Raw genomic sequence first — 13,649 nt, 5'->3', positions numbered from 1 at the left:
GACACACAGAGCAGGGCCCACATACATCACCCCACCCCTCCCTTCTTCCTGGCCCAAATCACTTTGTTCCCCATTTCTCTCCCTCCTTCCCCCCAGCAGCACAGGGGGATGGGGATGGGGTTTAGAGTCAGTTCACAGGCTGGTGGTTCCTGCTGCTCCTTCCTCCTCACGGAGAAGGATTCCTCACAGTCCTACCCTGCTTCCCCACGGGGTCCCTCCCATGGCAGAGTCCTCCACCAACCTCTCCTCCATGAGTCCTTCCCACCAGGCCTGGAGCTGCTCCAGCGCTGCCCACAGAGTCATGGGGGCTTGGGGAACAGGCACCTCCCCTGGCCCGGGGGCTTCCACAGCTGCAGCATCCGAGTCCACTGGCAGCAAATCCGAGTCCACTGGTCACAAAATCCAAGTCCAGTGGCCAAGTCCACCCCTCCTGGTGCCTTCAGGGAATGTCCCAGCGCGTTCCTCCATGAGGGCAGGGGGACAGCTGCCCTCTCGCCATGGGTTGCAGGGAAACTTCTGCTCGGGCACCTTCTTCACCTTCCTCACCAACCAGCAGCACCGCTCTGCCTCTCAAGGACAGTTCTTTAAGTGCTCTCTCTGCTCAGCTCTTATCCCAGTTCTTTCGTATGTTAATGGCAGAGGTGCATCTATTGTCCCTCTGAAGGTTCCTTGGCTGGTTTTGGAGCAGGGGGAGCTTCTCAGCTTCTTACTGGAGCCACCCCTGAGGTCCTTCTCCCACTACCAGCAAACCCACCAACTCAAACCAGCACACAGTCACTCCAGCCTGTGTCCAACTTAGTCTTTTCTATCCCTGTATAAATAATTTCCCCTGGTCCCTGTTCAGGTCTCTCCCATCCATGTCCAACTCCTACATGTCACTTCCACACAGTAAGTCATAGTGTGACCCTTGCCATTGCATTCTGTTCAGTTGCACTTTCATAAATTTATATTAAAAATCACCTTTTCTTGGTAACTTTTTTGGTGATTCTTTAAGCAAACTTAAGACCTTCCACCCCATGGTGTGACATGGGGGCATCCCTTTGTGACACCAGCCCATGCCACAGAGACCCTCAGAAAGCCCCATGCCCTCTCCCTTACCTTTCCTGTGAGGCCTCCCATGGTCTCAGGTCTAGGGAACTTGAGAAGTCTCTCCTGTACCTCTGAGAAACAGAGGACCAAGGGAAGCAGTGGGACAGTGTGGGAGCTGTTTGGTGAAGCACCAGCCAGGTCATTGGAGAGGGGCTGTTTCCCAGCAGGAGACATTCAAGTCCTTCCTGTGGTGACTTCCAGTGCTGGCCCAAAGCAAGATGACAGACCTGCAAGCGCTGATCACCAACATCGAGCTCTGCAGCAGGGCTGATGGTGTCAGCACCATCACATTTCCCACCCTCAAGAAGCTTAGTGTCAGTGGTAAGGCCCTTGGGTGCTCTGCAGACAAGATGAACAGCATGACTTGTGGGAGGTGGGGACCATCCTGGCAGGGAAGGCCCCATGGGACACCCTGAGCCCCGCACAGCCCAGTGGTGGAGGTGCCATGGATGGCTTTCCCTTGGCTGTGCGTTACACCCAGGGATGTGGTTCTGCAGGGAAAAGTATCTAGTTGGAAGAAGGCTGAGGCCAGTCAAAGACTGGGGCCATGTCCCAGATGGGTTTATCCTGAGTGGCGTGTTGAAGCCCACGTGCATCTGCTGTCCCCTTGTCTGCAGATGTGCTGAGGGGGCGTGAGCTTGCTGACGTGTCTTTCCCTTACTTCCCAGATGTCATTACTATTTGGAGCAGTGTATCTAAGCGTGTTCAGCGACAGCTCCTGAAGGCAAAGGTGGGATCTCCTACCCCTCCCCTCGCCCTGATGGCTCCAGGGGCCCCAGCAGCCCTGTGCCAGCCAGACCATCGTTCCTCCGAGGTCTGCACTGCTGTTTACAGATTTGCCACAAACATGCCAAAGACCAGCTTCTCCAGAAGTTTTGTTTCAACCTACAAATGCTTGCCCTGCTCTTCTTCTTTTCAGACTCGGGCTGTCAAAGTAACAGGACTGGGGACATTCCGTGTTAAAAAATGGCTCTCTTTTGAAAATGGTGAGGTGCACACATTTCAGAAACCTGAGTTTTCAGTGTCTGTGGATGTTGCACAGATCCGTGGGCTGCAACACGCTTCTGTACCTGTTCCTGGTAAGAAAAGCAATGAAATGCCTTGTTTTCCCCTACATCCTTACTGCTGGTTGCCATTTAGAAGTGATGATGGACACATCAGAGGCCTCAGGGACCCTGAGAACAACCTCTGTGGGATGACACAAACAGCCCACTAAGGAGCAAGAGGGGCCATTTCTTCTGGTCTTTATGAAGGCTGTACAGAGTTAGAGAGTCTCTCCACACTCTGCTTTAGCAACCGGTCTCACACCAGGCACACCTCTTGATTTGTAGGATGGCAGAAAGTTGTTCATTGGAACTGTTTACCATCAAGCCATTGAGATGCTGCTGCTACTTGCACTGCAACAGACCTGGTTGAGGCAAATGCCCACAAGCCCTTAGACCTGCTTTTATGCAGGGGTCATAGTTGGCTGCAGAGAGCCTTGAAGGAGAGATGAAAATGATGGCTAGCACAGAAACCTGCTGAAGGCCAGATCTGCTGCCATTTCTGCCCACTGCTGCTGTTGCTGAACCACCAGTGTCCATCAGTGGGGCCTGTGCAGCACTATGAGCTTGGTGGTTTATTGTGTTTATATTCAAGTCTCCCCAGACTAGGAGTGTCACCACATGTGGGCTCAGCTCCATGGCCTGGCACCCTCTGCTCTTCCCATGGGAACCAGCCCCGTTCTTCCCCCATTTGTCCTGCCATCCTGCACAGTGTGGACACAGATGGCTGAGGTCTTTGCTTCCCCTTTCTGTTTATGGAATCATGGCTGCCACTTGGCACATCTGTTCATGGAGCTTTTTGACCTTAACTCAAGGAGGAGCCTACATCAGCTTTACCTCCTATATCCAAGCTGGTGAAAGGTCTGGAGAACAAGTCCTATGAGAAGAGGCTGGGGAACTGGGACTGTTTAGTTTGAAGAAGAGGAGGCTGAGAGGAGACCTCATTGCTCTCTACAACTATCTGAAAGGAGGTTGTAGGGAGGTAAATAATTCTCTCAAGTGAATAGTGACAGCACCAGAGGAAATGGCCTGAAGTTGCTCCAGGGGCGGTTTAGACGGGATGTTATAAAGAATTTCCTTACCAAAAGAATGGTTGGACAGTGCAGCAGGCTGCCCAGGGAGGTGGTGGAGTCAGCATCCCTGGGAGTGTTTAAAAGAAATAGAGATGTGGTGCTCAGGGACATGATTTAAGCCCGGAATGGGTTGATGAGGTTATGGTTGGTGGATTGAGGTTATGGTTGGACTTGGTCACCTTCAAGGTCCTTTCCAACCAGGATGATGTGATGATTTAAGGAGCTGTACCAGGTGGACAGACCAGACAGTGCCACAGCAATGTCTTTTACTGGCAAGCTGCTGTCACCTGGTTTGAGCCTGCCCAGCTGCTCTCTGACTCACAGTCTTCCTCCTCTCTTTTCCAGAGGAGATCAAGACAGTGTCTGTGAGCTACAAGATGGTCCAGTCAGACCTCCCCTATTCTGAGGAAGTTGTGCAGAACTGTATGCAGGAGACCCTGGGCTTCATCTACTTCATCCTAAGAAACAGAGAAGACGTGGACTTAATTTTAAAGGATCTTGGCACTCTTGCTATCCGGGGAACAGAAGTGACAATGGCATTTTGCAAAGACTTTTTACTAAGTCTCAACAAGTCTACGTATGTGGTAGAGAAAATGCTCACTGTAAGTTTTCCCAGTTTTTCCAGTGCTATTTAGAGTGGGTTTGACCTCCCATCATGGGACTGGGGAACTGAGCCCTGCTGGCCACTGTGACCTGCTGGCTTCTTAGGTCTGGAGCAGCGAAAAGTAGTTTCTTTCTTTGATTTGCTGTGGGGCAAGGGTGCTGGGGAGGTACATGGTGCTGCTTTTGTGGGGCACAGGAAAGCCCTGGAAGGGTCTTGCCAGAAACAGGAAAAAGGCTAAAGCAATGGCAGGGGAGATGATGTTCACCCCATGGTCTGGACAAAAGGCTGAGGTGCAGAGACACCACAGCCTTGCTGAGACCAGCCCCTGGTAGCTGTTGGCCCACCGTTGGTGTAGTTCCCCTGGCCTGACAGAAAAGAAGGAGCCACTGGCTGGGTTCCTCCACACTGCAGAAGTACACAAATTCTTTGGACACCTTTGGAAGGACTCTGGGGATAAAACCAGCTCAGAACCATTTGCTCTCCATTCAGCAATAGCTAAAGCAAGACAGCTCACTGCAAACAGCAGCCAGGAGCCCAGGCTCGTAATGGTCCTTCCTTTGTGGCTGCCTCCATTGACTTCTTCCCTGGTAAACAAGGAGTCTACTGCCTGGGACCATCAACTCTTGTCCTGGCAAAAAGGCTGCTGATACTCCTTGCCCTTCACAGATGATGTGCTGTGCAGCTTTTTTCAGCAAGGGGCTGAGACACTTAGCCAGCAGTTTGCTGAGAGACCGCTAGTTCTTCGAGCAATGGAAAGGCAGTTGTGAGCATTGAGTTAATTTCCCTGAAGTCATGTCAGATGTTTCTGTCCCTGTTGCAGAGGAGATGGGTCATATTAGACAAAGAAGTTCTTCTGTCTCCAAGCCATTTTGGCCGTGTCCACCAGTTTCCACAGTAAGTATATTTGTTTCTGCAGCCCTTGTCAGACCAAGCACAGATGTGCTCAGCTCCTGTCAAATTACTGGTTTGCAGTTAATTTAATCCTTGCTTTTGCTTAGTCTGGAGTTACGCATCCTCTACTGCTGATTGTGGTTTGCATTTTACTGTTACTCCCATCAGAGAGAACCGGTTTCATATGCAGAGGAGTTGAGGCAACCCACCTAATGTTTCATCTGCTCATTGTCTTTCCATTGGTAGAGACTGGCCAAACATATAACAGAATTAAGATCCTAATATTTCTGTTATTTTGAACATAACATGGAAATAGTCTCTTAGAGGGTGGATCAAAGACCAGGTGCATGCAAGTCCTCTTGCTGTTACATTTCCATGCCTTCTGTGAAACTTGTGTGAATCAGAGTATCTCCAAAATGCCCTCTTGTCTAAGATAGCACAGGAGGCAAGAAACCAAAACCTCTGTCTAGTGAGAAGCCACTGAGCTGTTTGTGAGGCCAGCACTGCTGGGACGTTCTGTTGATGACCTAGGATGGGAGATTGACTCTACAAAGATAGAAGAAGCCCTTTTCTTAGAATGGTGCCTTCTTCCTATTTCCAGGTTTGAGATTAGGCCAGTGCCTCGAAGAGTTTATGTCACAGACAAAGAGACAGTTGCAGAATTTGAGAGTGCTTTGAGCAGCATGGGAGGAAGAGGTAAGGTTAGTGACTGCTTGCTGGCAGAGTTTGTGTGTTTGCCCATCTGCATTACTGGTGGGTGTTTAGGGCCTGGGCTACAATGGATGCCTGGGCTGTAGAGGCACCCTGTGTGCCTCTATTTACCCCTAAATCTCAAGGGTCTCATTTTGGAGCAAGATCTCAGGAGGACTCAGCACCACCAGCTGCAGCTGATGGTGCTTAAGTATGTTTTGCTCCTGTACTCCAGGCCCTGGAGTAAACCTCTTCCATTTTGGGAGTTTGCTTGTGCAGGAGGGAGTGAATGTCTGGGGAAGTCCATCAGCACCATGAATCATGCCCTCTGCCTCGAGCGGTGGGAGACTGGGGGGTTGGTGCCTCTCTTGGCATCACCACAGCGTGATGCGATGGGAACAGCTGCGCAAAGGTTGCTAAAGCTGTGCTGAGACCTCACTTCTCTCTTAAAGCTGGGAAGTGTAGCTCCTCAATCTCAGTTCCTCATGAACAGCAGAGCTGTTACATGTTTGAGTTGAATGCACCAGGAGAGCACCAAACATGTATGCAACGCCAAGAAATTGTTCCCCCAAAAGAGGGTGTTAAGTCCCAAGGTGTGCCTCCCCTGGAAGGCCTCAGTGCAGAGGAAGGATTGGCTGCAGCAGCAGAGAACTCATGCTGAAGAGAATAATGTGGCTATCAAGGGTTGAACAGAATCAAGGGCTGGTGTCAGGAAGGGCTTAAGATCTCCCTCTGAAGACACAGGTCTCAGAAGGGATTCCTGGGAGGCCTCAGACAGCTTCTAACATTGCAGAGCAGATCTGTGCCTTCTCCTGCCTCTTCTAAGAGCTCTTCTCCTTTCCTGCTTGTAGCTGCTATTCAACACACATTACACCTGCTGCAAAGGGGTGTTTCTGCAGAATTTTTACCCAGAGCTGAGATGCAGAAAGAAGCAGAAGAGAAAATGGAGAGCAAAGGACCTCCTGGGAGGTGAGACTCTGAAAGGACTTGATTAGAGCTCTGGTGCATGTGCAGGATGTTTTGTAGGCTCGTACAATAATGGAGGTGGGAAGGGCTCTGGGGAGGTCCTAGTCCATCCAGCTGCTCCAAGCAGAGTCAGCAAAGAGCTGAGGACAGACCAGGTTGCTCAGGACATTAACACATGTCACCACACAGAATATTTCCTTGCTGGATGGGAAATCCCACAGTATTTGGGACTGCTTTGCAGTGGTCAGTGTAATGGCCAGCAGAGAGGCTCCAGTATCTCCAGGTGCCTGTCATTGCACAGGGTGCAAATCTTCTTGTCATTCCATCAAGAGGGCCACATCAGGCTGTGTGTCTCAGAGCCTTTCTTAGGGAAAATGCTCATCTCCTTTATTTCCTTGGTGGTACATGTGAGCCTCACAGCTCAGGGTTATCTCTGTCTCTGTGGAGGGGGAGACAGTTGTGCCAAGAGAGCTTGCCCTGCTGCTGCAGCACGTAAGCAGTGTGAGAGCAAGATGGCGAAGAACCTCTTCCTGCACTCAGACCAACTCACCTGGTGTGTATTTTCAGACTGTTGCCACAATGTGCAGGCACAGAAGAAAGGCAGGACAAAGAAAGAAAGGCTTCTTTTGACAGCCCTGAATTGCCATTGCCTGCTTCTGAAGAATACAGGCAGGCAAGACAGGTATGTAACTCAATGGAGGCAACCGTGTCATTTGATTGTAGAAAATCTAGTGGGGATATCTTAGGAAAAACAGGTACATAAAGAAATGTGCAGATACCAGTTCTGAGTAGATCTCACATTGTGGCTCATTTACCCATTCAGTCACCTATTTGGGGTATTGTTCATTTCAGAAAAAAAAAAAAAAAAGGAAAAAGGCTTTTTGATTACTTGGTTCTTTGGTTGTAGCAGCAGAGCTTTCTAGTTGCATCTGTATGACCCATCTGTCAGCAGAATCAGGGAAAAAAGGGGAGATGAGAGATTATTAAAAAAACAAAAGGCAAATGAGACTAACCACTGCTATTGCATTTCTGGGTTCCTGTAGAAACGACAGTCTGTATTAGAGCTGTACAGACAAAGAAAACTGGAGGCATCCATGGCCAAAAGCAAGGAGAAAGAGAAGAGAACAGCAGGAGGGGTCATCTTGCCAGAGTTGCCTCAAGAGCAAGCTGAGAGTGAAAGCAACAAGATGAAGAGAGCCCAGGTATGGGAGTATCAAAAACAGAGCAGCCTTTCTCTGGTTCAGGTGGCACTGACTTAGAAAGGTCTCCAAGTCCCAGCAGCATGGCTCCCTCCAAAGAGCAGGCAGGGGGCTGTGGTTTTCATTCTCACCTCCCTGCAGTGGCGAGGGAGGAACTGGCAGTAGAGGCCAAGGGCAAAAGGAGCAGCTGGCCAGGGTGGGGGCATCAGGAGCCTGATCTGTCCTTGGAAAGGAGGCTGGCTCTGCCTAGGCAGGTGCTGGAGCAGGATGTCTCCCAGCCACATGGCTTGAGCCAGCTCCAGTTGGCAGCATGGAGAGGGAGAGGAGCTGTCTCTCCAAGTAGCATGGAGAGCATTCTGGCTGCTCTTCATAAGCATCATGGCTGATGTGTTATTTCAGCAACTGCTGGGCGGCAAGGAGCCTAGTGTCTGTGAAATGGCAGGGCCCACCTGTCTTCATGATGCTCTGTGCTTTGCTGGTGGCCCTGTCTCCACCCCACCCCAGTCCTCCTGGGTCAGCCAGAAGCTCATGAGAACTAGAGTCCTTTGCCCCATACATGTACTGAGGCCACCACTTTGGACCACGTCCTACCATGAGTGTTTCCACACTGCTGCTCTCTGTTGGGCTTGCTGCTGTTTGTGAAAACCACCACACCCAAAGTAGGAGCATGCTTTCCAACTGTTGGAGAAATATGGATCCAACTTTTGCCCTTAAACTGAAAGCAAGTAGGTGTGGGCCACCCAAATCCAGACACCCCATTATTTTTGCTCCACCTCTGGCAAGGGCAGCTTCTCCCTTTTTTGAAACCAACTCAGGCCACAGATTTCTGTCGTTTGTCTGTTTTGCAGCAGCCCCAGAAGAAAGAAGATGGTCCCAGCTCCCCAGAAACCACCTTTGACACAGAAGAGCAGCTAAAAGAGGCAGAGGCTTGGATTCGGGCAAGGAGGCAGTTTCGAACTGAGCTGGAGAGCTTGGGGGACATGGAAAAATGGCTGATTAATAAACCTTCCCTCAGCCAGCTGGAAAATAGATGCTTGCAAAGAATCCAGGCACATGAAGCAGACAGCAGGGCTGCTGGCACATCAGACCAGTTGGACAGCCTGGATGTAAGTCATAGAATCATAGAATCACAGAATCGTCCTGGTTGAAAAGGACCTTGAAGATCATCAAACATAACCTCAATCCACCAACCATAACCTCATCTACCTGTTCAGGGCTTAAATCATGTCCCTGAGCACCACATCTCTATTTCTTTTAAACACTCCCAGGGATGCTGACTCCACCACCTCCCTGGGCACCCTGTTGCACTGTCCAACCACTCTTTTGGTAAAGAAATTCTTTATAACATCCCGTCTAAACCTCCCCTGGAGCAACTTCAGGCCATTTCCTCTGGTGCTGTCACTATTCACTCGAGAGAAGAGCCCAACTCCCACCTCCCTACAACCTCCTTTCAGGTAGTTGTAGAGAGCAATGAGGTCTTCCCGCCACCTCCTCTTCTCCAAACTAAACAATCCCAGTTCCCTCAGCCTCTTCTCATAGGACTTGTTCTCCAGACCTTTCACCAGCTTGGTGGCTCTTCTCTGGACACGCTCCAGCAACTTGACATCCTTCTTGTAGTGAGGGGCCCAGAACCAATCCTAGTGCTCGAGCTGCAGCCCCACCAGTGCCAAGTGCAGGGGCACGATCACCTCCCTGCTTCTGCTGGCCATGCTATTCCTGATGCAGGCCAGGATGCTGGTGGCCTTCTTGGCCACCTGGGCATGCACTGGCTCATATTAAGTCAGCTGTCAACCAGCACACACCCAGGTCTTTCTCCAGCATGGAGCTTTCCAGCTGCTGTTCCCCAAGCCTGGAGCGTTGCCTGGGGTTGTTATTACAGAAGTGCACGGGCTGCCTCCTCTTGCCAATGTGCTTCCCCACAGCTACCAGCAATGGTCTGGCACAACCAGACATGAGAAGGTGACTGCAGGACATCTTTAATCCGAGTCTCCTGGTGTGCAGCTCTTCTGCTCAGCCCTCCAGGGAGAATCACAGTATCATTCCGGTTGGAAAAGACCTTTAAGATCATTGCATCCAACCACTACCCCAACTCTGCCACATTCACCACTAAACCCTGTCCCCCTGCACATCTGTCTTTTTAGATGTCACCAGGGATGGTGGTTCAGCCACCTCCTCAGACAACCTGGATCACCGAGTCCAAGTCCCACCCAGAACAGGACAACCCCAAAGTTCACACCAGGTCCCTGTAGACATTGTCAAATGTTTATTGAATATTGTCAGGCTCGGTGCCATCACTGCTTCCCTGGGGAACCTATTCCAGTGCTTCACCGCTCTCTGGTTGAAGAATCTGAGTGAGGCCCCAGCTCTGGATGGGAACTGAACTGCCAGAGGAGTGTCTGTCCCTGTGACCCCATTGCAGGGTGCCCACTCAGGTCTCCACACACTTTTGAGATGAGTCCCCTGCCTGTAGCCTCTCTGAAGGAATGCAGCAGCCCCAGGGCCCCACAGAATGGTAACCACCCCCTGCGCTTCACTTGCAGAGCAAAGACAGCCCAGCAGGATGGAAAGAAAAGTCCAGGATGGGAAGATCTGGGACTGGCCCCGTTGGTGAGCACTGCTGGGCATCAGCTGGAGAGGCAACCTTGGGAGAACTGGTCAGCAGAACCCGCAAGAATGCTGTCACCTGCTACCTGAAGTGCTCCAAGCTGTGCAAAGAGCTCCATGTTCCCATTGCTGACCCAAAGCTGGAGAGAGGTGAAGCAAAGACCAAGGGCCTGGTGGGAATGCACTGAATCTAACAAGTTCCTGTCTCTTGCCAAGCCCGAAAGCATGACTAAAGTCAACTGGTGCTGCCAGTGGAGCATGTTGGCAGCTCTTGGAGGGCCATGGCAGATGCTGCTGGTTTGGAGCAGCAGTATCATCAGCAGGGCCAGAGCAAGGCTCTGAGATATCTCTGAGATATCAAAGGGTGCTGCAGATCAACCAGAGCCCATTCCTGTTGCCCCTACGATGGTATCTGGGTTCACCCAAGAGTGCATGTCATGAGACAAGGTCCTTGTGATGGGGCAGGTTCAAGGACAAGCTGGGAAGTCAGACCATGGTCAGACATGGAACAGACATGGTTGTGGCTGAGCTGCAGACTGCTTCACCTACAGCATCTGAACTGAAACAGGGCTCCTGATCCCAGGACAAAGCATGACTGTTCCTCTGTGCACTTTGCCAACAGCCCTGCTGTGTCCTGGAGATGCACCCAGGAGGGAGGGAGAAGACAGAAAGATCAGGCTGCTCACAGGACGTGCTTGTGGAAGACAGGCCAGGAAGGCAGAAAATAGGTTTGTTCAAACAGGGCTTAAGCTCAATCCCCTCCTGCTGCTCTGCTGTGTGTCACCCCTCTGTGCTCAGTCCCCAGGGTGTCAGAGGCAGTTTTGGGGTGCTGGCGGGGAACCCTTAGGGTGCCACAGGGAGCAGTGTGTGACAGCAAACAGACAGATCCTCTTCTCAGCCACTTCAGTTGAGCCGTTGGGTTGCAGTGGTGCTAGGGAACAGGTAGTGGTGCTAGCAGCAGCCTTGCAGATTAGTCAGGTCTAGCTCTGTGCTCTGAGCAGAGCTTCCCAGGGCCTGGAAGCCCAGATCACTGGTTCTTGTTGTGCTCACTTTTGCCCTTACTAAGAGAAGCAGTGAAACGGCCCACAATTGTATTCCTGTGAAGCATGCTGTTCTCTCATAGCTTTTTAAAATTCCTTTCCCCTCTTCCACCCTTTTTTTTCATAGGCATCTTCAGAGGACTGAGAAGCAAAAGTCAAGCAACAACAAGTTCTGGCCAGGTCATCTGCTGGACAAGCTCTGCCTTTACTTTCCTGACAAGCAGCATGACAGGGCACATGCCTTGTTCAGCTACGTCCCCCCAGCCAGGCCCACCTACCGTGGCATCTAAAGCCCCGACTGCTGCTGCCTGCCCTGCACCTTCAAGGGGACCACCTCCACCTGAAGCTCTTCTCCAAGCAGCAGGAGATGTATGCACAGCATGTGACCTATCCTAGTTCTGCTGGGATCCAACCATCAGCCAGCCCAGTTTTGAATCAGCTGGGAGCTACACGAGGAGAGGCAAAAGCCAGGCCAGCTGACTCAAGTTGGCAAACAGGCGTATCCATCCCATCCACATCATTCTCATCATAAAGGGGGAAGTTTCCTGAGAATGGGGGGCTCTATCTTCTCTTTTCCTCAATGGCCACCATCCCTGGAGGAGGGCTGTTTATCATGCTGTTCCTGAGGACTGTTATCCCATTTGTTGTGATCACTGTACATTCACTGGGTTTGTTACTGTTTCCTGAAATGCAGACAAAGAGACTCCTCTGCCAAGTTGGTGATTTACATGAGACAGTCTCTAAGCCTCTTGATTAATTGCCTTCTTCAAGGCCTGGTGATTGCATGATGTCATTGTCAGTGCTGGTTGTGGTACTACTAACTGTGTGCCTCTCTGACTGCAATTTTAACAGAGCACATCTTGCACAAAGTAACTTTATAATGCTAAATTTCTGAGTTATTTTCCAACAGGTTGAGTATCGCTTGTACATGTACATCATAGTAGTTTTGCTGTTTCATTAAGTCTGTTCTCATTTCATCCCATGGGTCTCCTTCCCTTTTCCTGCTCTCCCTTCTCAGCTGGGGGATGATAGAACAACTGTTGCAGTTTTTAGCCCTGACTATGGGCTAAATGTAGATGTGACCAGTCAGCTCAGGGGATCTGGGCTCCTCTTCTGGACACAATAAATCAAGATTGTGTTCTCAAGCTGAAGGTGTGGGAGCTGGACTGACCACAAAGTACATTTCTCACCTGGGAGCTTTTCTGCTCACCTGGTAGCAAAAGGCCTCAGCACTTTGTGACAGGTGACAACACCACGCTTGCCCAGCCCAAGAGCTGCAGCTGAAGTGGGTGGGTGGTGGGAGGACACTTGCTCGACATCCACCGCCAGGATCCCACCCTTCCCTGGGTGGCATCTGGCACTGCCAGTTCCCAAGGTCTGACTCTGTCTGGTGACAGGGGGATGCTGGGGACTCTGTGGAGCAGCCATCTGCAAAAGACGTGTGGCAAGGCTCAGGTGCTCACCAAGTTGCTGAGCTTCCAGTTCAGTCCCAGGAGAGAAAATCAGACTGGTGGGTTCTGGAGGATTGCAGGAACCCCAGTGACAAGTGGAAAGGGCAAGGCTAATTGGTTAATGCAGATAAATGACCCCTCTGCAGGAGCCTGTTACAGCACTTGGCGCCACAATGCTCCCCTTCCCTTGTGGCACCTGAAGAGCCACCACTGGGCCAGCATTCATCAAGCTCATCACAGGTCAGGGCCAGCTCCTGCTGCCACCCTTCACATGGCAAGTCCCAAGATGACTTCTTCCCTCCTTTTTCCTTCAGGAATAGGAAAACAAATGGGAGGGAAACCACGTTTCTGAGAGGCTGCCCTCCTGGTGGAGCCCCTGAAACATCATCCCTTTCATAAGGAAATGTTTCTGTCCTGCTTTTTGGACAAGGAGCCCAACTAGAACTGTCAAATACAATAAACAATTTTATCTAAATATATTAGCAACAAAAGGAGAGCTAAGGATCCTTCATCGGATGTGTGGGGAGACCTAGTGACAAAGGATGAGGAAAAGGCTGACGTGCTTAATGCCTTCTTTGCCTTAGCAGTATGATCAGTTGTTTGGGCACCAAGTGCCTGAGCTAGAAGTTAAGGACAGGGAACGGAACGGAGCCTCCGTAACCCACAGGGAAATGGTCAGTGACCTGCTGTGCCACTGAGACACACACAGATCTATGGGGCCCCATGGGATCCACCCAAGGGGCCTGAGGGAGCCGGCAAAAGTGCTCACCAAGCCACTTCCAATCAGTTACCAGCAGTCCTGGCTGACTGGGGAGGTCCTAGTAGGCTGGGGAGCGGCAGATGTGAGCCCATCCACAAGAAGGGTCAGGAGATCCAGGGGACTACAGGCCTGTCAGTCAGACCTCGGTGCCAGGGGAGCTTATGGAGCAGATCATCATGAGCAGCATCTTGCAGGACAGCAAGACAATCAGGCCCATGGGTTTATGAAGGGCAGGTCCT

The 13,649-nt window shown here is 51.1% G+C and overlaps 1 protein-coding gene across 1 annotated transcript; it reads left to right on the top strand.

Annotated features, from left to right (window-relative positions):
* The first annotated feature begins 1,307 nt into the window (after positions 1 to 1,307).
* Positions 1,308 to 11,489, top strand: EFCAB12 (EF-hand calcium binding domain 12). Its single transcript, XM_051641245.1, has 10 exons — positions 1,308 to 1,410; positions 1,758 to 1,819; positions 2,009 to 2,168; positions 3,551 to 3,807; positions 4,630 to 4,703; positions 5,302 to 5,401; positions 7,400 to 7,558; positions 8,404 to 8,661; positions 10,096 to 10,332; positions 11,283 to 11,489. Exons 1-10 carry the CDS (start codon positions 1,308 to 1,310, stop codon positions 11,487 to 11,489), a joined length of 1,617 nt encoding a protein of 538 aa, XP_051497205.1.
* Positions 11,490 to 13,649: the final 2,160 nt, after the last annotated feature.

This window comes from Apus apus, chromosome 27, assembly GCF_020740795.1.
Source record: "Apus apus isolate bApuApu2 chromosome 27, bApuApu2.pri.cur, whole genome shotgun sequence".
In the NCBI taxonomy this organism is placed as follows: Eukaryota; Metazoa; Chordata; class Aves; order Apodiformes; family Apodidae; genus Apus; species Apus apus.
The sequence above is the reverse complement of the archived record's forward strand: the minus strand, read 5'-3'. Positions and strand labels throughout refer to the sequence as shown.